The 10,857-nt window shown below is 40.9% G+C and overlaps 1 protein-coding gene across 1 annotated transcript; it reads left to right on the forward strand.

Annotated features, from left to right (window-relative positions):
- Positions 1-513: 513 nt before the first annotated feature.
- PGPEP1L (pyroglutamyl-peptidase I like) lies at positions 514-10,169 on the forward strand (the record flags this gene model as incomplete). The annotated part of the gene is given in 6 exon segments (XM_080626789.1): positions 514-583; positions 3,265-3,317; positions 8,243-8,359; positions 8,841-9,014; positions 9,018-9,070; positions 10,001-10,169. Coding segments are annotated over 6 exon segments (600 nt in total). The 5' UTR covers positions 514-549.
- Between the last annotated feature and the right edge of the window lie 688 nt (positions 10,170-10,857).

The raw sequence follows: 10,857 nt of genomic DNA on the forward strand, positions 1-10,857 counted from the left end.
GGGTGAGTAAACTGACTAACTGCTATGAAGAGGAACAGCAAAGTTTCCCTTGAGTTAAGTCAGTAAGAGAAAGTCTATGAACAGTGGAAATGGACAGATATGTTTTTGTACTGAAGTCATTCCTCACGATTGAAGTGAATTACAGCTGTGCTAAAAACAGAATATCCACAGAGACAGAATAAAATTGATTCAATTAATTTTTGGTTTACATGTACATAAACAGGTTTCTGATGAAAAATGTGGCCGGATTTTTGCAAGGAGTTTCTTTAAGCCTTTCCTGTCCTTCCTAGATACCATTGCATGCCTGAAGAAGTTTGGGACAGTCCCGATCAGCCAGCCTGTCAGTCACACTTCTATCTTTAATGCAGAGACGTAACAATGTTTGCTTCGAAAGTGACATAAATCACAAGTCATCCCTGTCATGTGAATGCAGACATCACAGTTGGAAATAAAAAAGGTGCCCCAAATAAAGAAGTTTGCCACAGATATATGAATTATAACACTGTTGGAACTGAAAGACAAGATTTCACCTTCTGGAGCACAGATTTCATGGATTCAAATTCCAGCACTGTGGTTGTAACTGGTAAGATTTTTATTTTCTTCTTCTTGTAGCCAGAGATGGTATGCACACATGCTTGGTCTTTGTCATAAACAGTTCCCTGGAAGGAAAAACAGTAGCAAATGGTCATACTAACAATTCCAAATGGAAAAAAACTTGCTGCGGTGCCTTCCTAAGAAAAATCAGATGCATGTCAGGAAACAAGGCTGCAGTCTGCCCTCTTTACTGCCACCCAGTTTGGTTTGTTGTTCATTCTCTCCATGTCTTAATCTTTGTTGACATTCTCTCTGATCCAAACCACATAGCTCAAGGCAGTGCAGGCTAGTATGAGATAAAGCTTACCCAAAAGGAGCTCTGAAGCAAGAAAGCCAGGTTGCATCACAATGTCACATAGTCAGTGTCCAGAATTAGAGCAACACATGGCAAGTTTTGAGGTCTCAGTTTCATGGCAAAGTAAGGGAGTTTTAAACAGGAGATGCTGCCTCATCACTGCTAAACTAAACCATTAAATTTAAATATACCAAGGGAGCCTGCCTGAACACGCAGCACAAGGGACCAAATTTGGAAATTCTCTTGCTGGCTATCACTACTGCTGAATCATAGTGGCAGAACCACCAGCTAAAGAATTCTGAGCTTTAAAAGGTTAAAGCTCTTAAGGAATGCTGCTACTCGCTACTCCTCTAGTTGCCACTGGCTCGTATAAAGGCAATGATTACACATATCTTGACATGTGAGTTGCTGGATAATTTTCCACTGCAGGTCATCTGAGGACATCGGAATGAGGTTGAAGCTACATCAAAGAGATTGGCACATCTTGCTGTTTTCAATTAAACACCTTTTTTTCAAGTTTCAATAGCTGCAAGATGAGCAGAACTAGTTTGCCTTGCTCTAGACACCACTGTAGTTGAACCAAGTGGGAGTGTAGGAGAGAACAAGATGTTTTTGCTAACCTCTTAAAAGGCTGACAGTCTGGTTCTGTCCTACGATATTTATGGCACATACCCTTGATGGGCACACTTCTTAACATCCTGTTAGGTTTTTCCTCCCCTTAGATAGACATTGAGGTACAGAAATCTACTTGTTCAAATAGTTTTAGACTAGCGTGTCCCATTACGGACACAGGTGCATCTTTAAGCTATTACAGAGATTATCATAGCTTGTCTGTGTCACATTTTCGCCTGCTCATAACATAAACCTGCTGGCACTGAGCCCAGTTATATAGTGCCTAATAATACTCAGCCAGTTAGCTCTCCAAGTTGTTGCAGGTAGTTCTGTACTGTAAAACTCTTACCTTCAGTCATTTTTAATGGAATGATTTTATCCTAAGCAGTAGTTTCTTATGGCCACCACTGAGATGCATGTATTTAATTGTGAGATATTTAATAACCTTAGATATAATTCTATATAATATACATAACTTTATATATAGTTCTGTATAATTCTACAGTTCTGCACACACAGGTACAGAAACATGCACAACAACTACAGCTTCAAAATGGAGTAGGTGTCACCCTAATTTTGCTCGGAGAATAGAGTGGGACTAATGAGGTTTTATCTTGCCTGTTAATGTGAAATGAGTACTATTTCCCTTGTTCCCTCTCCATAGTACAAACTTAAACCTGGGGAAAACATTGTCAAAACTATTAGCAGCATCAGCCTTTTCATAATATTAAAAGATGAAGCAGTTATGAAATAAGTATTAAGAAATTAAGAAATGCTTGAAGTCTAGCATTAAGCTGTCATAAGCCTGCATTTAGAATTAATTGTCCCCACATACAAGTTCCTTTCACTGTGAAAAACAGCAGTCATATACTGTCAAGTATGTATTTGTCCATTTAAGGATTTTTAAGTATTTAAGAGTTACAGCATTGGAACCAATTTACAAACAAGTTTTCCAGCCACCCAGTATCTAAGACTTGGTAACATTCTGGATTGAGAAGAGTAATTGAGATTAATGAAGATAGTGGGAGTTTTCCATCAAATATTTTAATGATAAGATGCCTGTCTAGCTCAAAATGAGGGCTTTTTTCCTTTTTATTTAAAAAAAGCCTTTCACAAAAAAGGGCGCATAAAATTAAATGTAGTGCTTTGGATTCGAGAAGTCCTTTTCCCTTTCCTCTTCTCTTTTCCTCTGGGGAAAAAGCAAAGAAAGAGATTTTGCCCAGCACCACAAAAAGCACATTTTCCCTGAGAGAAAAGTTTTCACTGGGATTAAAAAGAAAAAAACCAAAACCCAACAACAAATGAAATAAAATGTTACTATTTTAATCATTTTCATTAAATATGCCTGTCTTCATGAGCTTTAACCGTAAGAATGGTACTTACAAGAATTGACTGTGGCCTGAGAGTATTTAACACCAGATGTTTTAGTAGCCGTGTTTCTATGGGTGATGAACCTTGCCCAAAATCATCATTTCTTTGATCTGCCTGTTGGCTCCGGCACATTTAACAGCTTCGGTTAAGGTTATCTCATAAGAAAGCCTTGACACGAATGAAGATTGTGAGATCTGTTCTTATATCAGTGCATATAAAAAATTAAAATACTAATCCCTGAAGTGCTATAAAGGGTAAATCTTACCTAAAAACTCAACCTCCACAACCAAAAATATGAAGATAAAGAACAAATATGTGTGTGCATGCATGTCTGCACCTAATCCACAATTGCAGAGCAAGCATAGGTTAAAAGCGCCTTTCTTTCTTTTCAGGTTTTGGTCCCTTTAGACAATACTTGGTTAATTCTAGCTGGGAAGCAGTGAAGGTAAGCATGGAAAAAAGGGAACGAGGTGTTTTATTTTGTGGCAATCCTGATACAATCGTTTTCAGGCTTTCCATTCCCTTCAAAAAAGTTATTTCGCATGACTCATTAAACAGAATTATGCCTCATGGAGCAGACTCCCAACATAGAAGAAAGGAGAATTAAGAAGTAAAACACAGTTTTATTTGCAAGGGTTTTTTTGTGTGCTATTTAAGCACTTTTCAAAATATTATTCTTGAGTTTGAAAAAAGATATTTTTACCCAGGGTGCCTTCTCTGCACCTAATGCATATACCACAGGTTATCTCTGCTCAGTAAACACATGATCTCATACCACAACTCATGTTTCCATGTCTGTGTGAGGTGATTTCCTTCTCATTAGGTGTAACCTGTTGAGCTCTGCCTCCTTCAGGCACACAAACCCTAAAGCACACCAATTCTAAGTGTGTTTTCATGTTTCATCTTTGGCTTCCACTTTCAAATGACCAAAGACCAAAGCTATAGCAACTCCACCAACCCATATGTGTTTTCTATTCTGGCCTCGTTGGGTGAAGAATACCGAGTAAAACTTGGTGTTTGGTAGAATAAATTCATTAGCCACTCAGAATCATGGGGAATGTTATCCCTGTAGCCTAACAGGAGACAAAAGTACTTCTGTGATACCCTTCCACACCCCGGTCATCACAGGAGACCCATAAATTACCTTGAGTCCAACTTGACATGTCCCCTAAACCACAGATATTTGTCAGTTGACAATGTTCTTGCTCATTATTTCCTGATTCTTATTAGTTCTAATTTTGGGTGCACGATCATCCTCTTTGGGCTGAAAATAAACCATGTTCTTTATCTGCAAGCAACACAGCCTAAACCAAAACACACCAGTGAGTTTTCTGTAACAACGCTATGTGCTGGCTGCTCCAGCATTCCATAGCGAAACAGATGTCAGTCCTTGTGTATAAAGGAGAACAAATCCATTTCCCTCTGATGTGACCCCCTCTGTGTGGAATTAATGTGTATTCATACTGGGGATGCTGCATTGGTTTCCTGTTCTCTGGCAAAGGTGGTTAATCCAGGCAAATCAGGGAAATTAGCTGCAAATCTGGAAGTACTTTGAATTTTGATAGGCTTCTCCATGCTAAATAGCAATCTTATGGTATTGTTCCATTTGCCTTGTTCACAAGAGTAGCCCTACGGTCTTCAGGAAGCCTGTGTACATGTATGAAAGATAGCAAAATTTAGTATCAACATCTGGAAGTAGTCCTGCCTTGGCTTGGGGTTCCTGCATGGATCACTAAAGCGGCATAAAGCCCTCCTGCTGAGTCTGAGAACAGAGCAAGAGTGCACTCAAACTCATCCTCAAGGAAGTACTGAGCAGTCAGACCAGAGCCTTTCTGATGGGATCAGCTGTTCTCCTGAACCTCTTCTCTCACTGTAGGGAGGATCAGAGACTGATCCAGTGAGCACACAGCCTATTACAGTAGTTGCATCCCTTCTGTGCCCTCAGTGGGCACTCAGAAAAATGGTTGTGGGATATTGTTTCTCTTACAAATTAACCATTTACTACACTTTTTGGAGAATAAGCTAATCTCCATTTTCTGAAATCCTCAGGAATCGGGTGACAAATGTTAGTAAAACTCTCCAAATCTTGATTTCTGCTGGTTTAGAAAGAGTATTTGTTCTGCATTCTTGGATTTCTTATGGATTCTACCATAAGTAGCAGTGCATTCTCCCACGTTGCCTGTTCTATATGAAGATATAATTTTCCAAGAGTGTGAGGAGAACCCTGTTGTTTTGCATGAACCCAAGTTCTTATCACAGTACAAGATGACTCATACACACATTCAACAGCATCTCATCCCTGGATTTCTCATTCCTCAGCAAGTACCCCTTGAGTATTCAGGGAAAACGAGAGGCAAATGGATCAGAAAGTACAGGTGAACCTGTCAATTCAGGGTCACTGAGAAAAGCTTCAGCACTTTTATAGTCACTGGCACATGGCCCAACATGGGTGTCTAGCACTAGTAAGACAGCTTCTCTTTCAGAAGCCTGTCTCACTCAGTTTTTCATGGTTCTCATAACTCCATTCACCTGAAATACCCTCCTACAACACACACGAAAGCTCCACCGACAACACTGAACTCTGGCAGTGCGGGACATGCGCTCTGAAGGAAAACACCACCAAGTATTTACCATGTGTTTGCTGACAGATCATATTGAGTTACTGTGATGTGTCAGTTTGTCAGCACCACATGGGACCCTCAGAATCCCCGATTCTCTGAATTATTTCTTCCATGTTACACATTGATGGTCAAACCTAATCACCCGGGATCTGACTTGTGTCTCCTCCAGAAACTGTCTTCAACTTAGTAGTTTAATAACCTATCAGGGCAGTCTACCACCAAGGTCAAAGTCGCCAGTTAATAGGGCACAAATGTAAGCTGAGTGACAACATTCATAGCAATTAAACTGTTAGCCCACAGAACAGGTCACATTTCCAACTGCTTCTGGGAACTATGTTTGCTATCGGGAGCTGAGGATCAGATCTCTGGGTGCAGTTTTTCATCCTGCCACTGACCATGTGGTCTTTGGAAATGTGTCATTTAATCTCTCCCTCTCTGCTTTAGTTTCCTCATCTGTGAGACTAAGAAGACATTGCTTTTAGTGACTTCGTTTCTCTTCTGGAACTTTCTTACCCTCCTAAAGCAAATTTTTTCTGGAGGTTTCTAAAAGTTTAGGATGCTTCTAACATACCATGAGACACCCAACCACTGCATCCGAGCACAGCTGTGCTGTGCCAATCCCTTCTCTTTGGGGAGGGCTGTGTAACCACACGGGCCAGAGTTCCAGTGGACCAGGACTGTAACCACAGCTCACCAGTGACTCAAGGTTATCAGCTGATAACACTGGATTTCATATCTCTTTCAGAAGAACCTCCCAACAAAGAATCTGCCTGCTTTCCTTTGAACCGCTTTTCCCACAAGAAAGTCCTCCAAAACTTGTGTCCTCCTCTGAAGTTCTCTTTGCTCTTTCAACTACAAAAGAGAGGCACTTGTTTACTGAATGACCTCACCAGTGTGAGCTCTGTTTTCCAGATGCAGTTATCCTCCTGTAACCATCTTCAGTCTCTCACCTTAAATGCAAAACTAGTTTTGGTTAAGGCTGAGACAAAGAATGATCTATTTTTCTGTTCCATGTTTGCACAACATCTGCTCTAATGGGGCATAAGCCCATGGTTAGGATTCTTGGGCAACAAAGTAATACACATTATTGACAACATGCTGAAACAGCTGAGGACACAGTGAACTGTCTTCCTTTGACACACATTCCCAGCCCTTTGCTCTTGGTCTGGTACCGGTTTTGTCCTGCACTGAAGCATTTCTATGTGTCTCTCCCATGACAAATGGTGACAACAGAACACCAATCCAGACAGCATGGGAGAAGAATGGCCTAACAACTAACTGTGGGTCTCCACATTCCATACCAAAGTTATGGGGAGTTGAGACCTCTGAGCTTTACAGCTAAGAAGGAAGAATCTCATTAAATGTTAAAATTAAAGATGCTTTAGAAAAGAAAATGCTAATTGTGAACCAGCTGGGGTTTTCCTTTTTGGAAGCTAAGACAGAACAGAATTCTTAAACAAGATGATGCAATGGGCTCTCAAAGACTGTCAGCGCCCAGAGCAAGACAGGCTGGCACTGTTCTCTGAATGTGTTTACTTCCCTGCAGGCATTGTTTCCTTGCTTGTGTCGAATAGTTTATTGAGCACAGCTAATCAATGCTTCCGCTGACAAGAAAATTGGAACAGTTTATATAGGAAGCCAGTGTTGAAGGGCAAATTTCCCAGTTAACTACAGCTCAGAATTCTGGGTCTTGTCCACCCAAGTATCCCTAGAGAAATGAAAACAACATGTAATACAGAAGTTACAGGGTTTGGGGCTAATCATAGACCTCTGCTGCTGACTTTTTGCCTGTGACTCCTTAGAAACTTCCTCTTTACCCTCCTTGGGTAGTGCTCTACTCAAATGCAACAGGAACTTTCAACCATCATTTTACTTTTCAGGAACAAAGCTTTCCTTCTGCATCCAGCCACTGCAGCCTCCCACCTTCTACTTAGACACTTATTATTAGAGTCTTGTTTGTTAGCCCTGTTCTACTGACAACATAATTTCAAGTCATTTCCACATGACATTGATTCTCCAGAACATCTTTTACCACCTGGCCAACCTGCTGCTTTGAGGGTGCCTTTGATTCTTCCACCTCAATTCTGGGCATAATTTTTGTTTCCTTTGGGAAAAGGCCCCATATGGAAATTCGACTCTACGTAAGTGACAGAGAAATAACATCCAAATAACTGACATTTCCTTTTACTAGAAAAACATATTCTAGACGAGAAAAGAAATTAAACCCAGCCTAAATGTGACCTTTCTCATGTTGACAGGCACCTCCAGCACAGCTTATCCAAACCAGTTCAAACCAGCAGATCACTGGAGACAGCTAATGTGGCCTGTCCTTCATTTGTGTCCCTTGACAGTGCAGGTTTATCTACTAGAGCTTTCAGAGGAACAGATCTTGCCTACACCAAAGCTTATTCAGAAGCTTCCAAGTATGGACCTGTATGTCACTGTTCTCCATGGTCCAGCCCCTTAGCAGTAACCACTCCCACCCACTGCAGACTGAGCATCCCTTTGGAAAACACATGGAAGTGACATTAGGAAATGGTTTAGTGTGTTTTAGTCTCTTCCAGTCAAAAATTCATTAAATTCATTAAATAAATGAATCTCACTGCTGATAGTGGTTAGGAACCATGTGCTTAGACAGCATTACCTTGCTTTTTCAGGTGTTTCCACAGTTGCATCAGCCTGATTCTTTATCCCAGTCTGAGAAATCCAATGCTCTCACAATTCCATGGTGGTTTTTTTGTAAACACAGGAGCTGTCCAAGAGAGGCCTTGGCAATAACATAGATCTCCGCATCATGCAGCTGCCAGTGGCTTACCAAAAAGCAAAGGAGCAAGTCTTCAAGATATGGACAACTCTGCAGCCACTGGTGAGTAATTGGAAAGTTACACAGATTTTCCCCTTCATTTATGAGTATCATTATTCTGAGTGGATCTTTAAAAAGATCCCCAGAAGACTGCTGTGCAATACGTGCATCAGGCATCTCTGGGAAGTGACTATTAAAACTGTGGTAAAGGGTTCAAACTGAAAGTTGGAGCACACTGATTATAGTGTGCTGTTTTAACCCCGTGCCATTTGAACAGTGTCGAACAAAGGGAAACAAAAATCCACCATAAACGGCAGAAAAGGCACCAAGCTCTCAAGTCCTGAGCTGACAAAACCAGAGTAAAGCAGGATTTTGTTCTCATTTAGAATCTCTTATTGAAGTTTTCTTTAGGCATGGGCTATACCAAGACTCCCCACCTTGCAGCTAGTGTTTCACACCCTGCTTGGCATTACTGCATTGCATCCTTTTCCAAAACAGGTCTCATTTTTAATTTCCTGTTATTCATTCTGGTGGGAAAAACCAGCTTACAGTTCACGTTGGGCTGGCTTCAGCCGCCAAAGGACTCATCATCCTTGAGCAGTGTGGGAAGAACAAAGGCTACCGAGAGATGGATGCTTGTGGTTTTCTCCCAGAAGGTGCCTGTTGCATGCTAGATGGCCCGGAAAAGATTGAGTCTACAATTAATATGAAGACTCTCTAGAAAAACATTTCAGTGGAAGGGATTGATATCATCTTTTCCAGAGATGCGGGAAGGTAAAGCATTGCATGTCAGGGGCTCACAGGGAAAACACAAGTAACTCCATAAACTCATTTAATCCTGAAGAATCTTTGCAGTGGCTTTTCCTCCAACCAAAATCACTTCAAAGCAAAGGCTTCAGAGGGGCAACACATATGAAATTGGGATGAATTTAAATTCTATGTAAAACAGAAAACCTACAGCCAGTAGGTAATCTGCCATAGATTTCTAAATTCCAAAAAGAACAAGTTTCAACACAGCACACCCTGTGATTAATAACCCCAGTAAACCTGAGCTATTAGGAGTCTGAAAGCAATACCGACCAGTAGCAGATTTTAATCTGGTTTTCCCAGCTGGGAGGATACAAAATGTGAACACATACACCAAGGAACAGAGCAATTACAGGTACCTTCGGACCCATGTCTGTGAGCTCATCATGTGTTTCAGCAGTACTGTAGCAATTATCTCAGTTTTCATTTAAAAGGGGAACAAAACTGTAAATGATCTCACTTTGAAAACTAAAAATCAGCTGATCTTGGCCCTTAACATCAGGATTTGCACCTGTAAGTTAACAGGTAGGGAGCTAAAACAAAACCCCTCTGCATAGTGAGACTAAACTTACACTAAAAGCTGTATGTGTTCCATGGTGGTAGCTTGTGTGTTACCTTTCCCATCTCACCCAGTTTACAGGAGCCTCAAAAAGAAAGCGTATCTTGTTTTTTATTTAAAGCTCCTTCTGGGAGGGTGTCTGAGAAACCAATCCATCAGATAAGGAACATTTGTTTCTCAAACTTGGTTTCTTTCAGCACTTCCTTCCCTCACTAAGCGAATGCATTCTTAATAATTTCACAAACCAGATCTGGTTTGGCTACTTAAAGAGTATTTAAATTTAATCAGTTTACTGTTCTTTAATTCAGGTTTCTGGTTTTGTTACCTTAACACTGCAGGTACATCTGCGATTACACCTACTACGCTTCTCTGTACTACGGCAATGGAAGAGCAGCTTTCATCCATGTGCCTCCATTATCCCCATCGGTAACAGCAGACTTTCTAGGAAAAGCATTACAGAGCATTATCTTAGAAATGCTGAAACAATGTGGGCAGGAGACAGAGTAAGAAGGATCATAGAAGAAAAAAAGAAAGAGGATTTCTCCAGGGAAACAAAAGCCCATTCCTCAAGCGTCATGTAAAAAGGACAACAGAGAAACCTAACAACATGGACAGCTGATGAGGCTTTGCGCCACCATCGCGCCTTATTTTAGCCAGAGGAACTGGAAACACCAAGTTAGTGCCATTCGTTTTTGCCACTGCCTTTTCCAATGACTGCTGCAGGAAACTGTTAAGCACGTGCTGGATGCCTCATCTCTGGATTGCTGCAAGAGTGAACAAGCAGGTTTTCCTCAAATAAAGAAGTAATTAAATAGAAAGGCTTACCTTATTCAAGGGAATTACCTACTGTGACCAAGTAGTCAAGGTCCCATCAGAAAAGGGTCCACAAGCTCAGTGTCACTGGAAAAGTGCTTTCAAGTTTATGGCAGCACTGACCTCTGCTAAGATCTACTCAGAGGAGCTCAGTTAAATGCAGCCCAAAAGGGCAGAGGAAGACCAGAGGTGGTTTGCTCTGAGTTTTCCAACCTGTACTCGCTTTGCGTAAGGAGCAACAAATTCAGAAGCAGGCAAATGCATACAGAATTCTTTTATTTAACTTAAATCATGTAGTACTGAAACTACTAGAAAAAAGCAGAGTAAGAGAAACTAAAGGAGCCTTAGCTTCAGCCATTCAAAATAGACAAAGTTTCTTCTT

The sequence above is a fragment of the Psittacula echo genome (genome assembly GCF_963264785.1).
Source record: "Psittacula echo genome assembly, chromosome: 10".
NCBI classification, from domain to species: Eukaryota; Metazoa; Chordata; class Aves; order Psittaciformes; family Psittacidae; genus Psittacula; species Psittacula echo.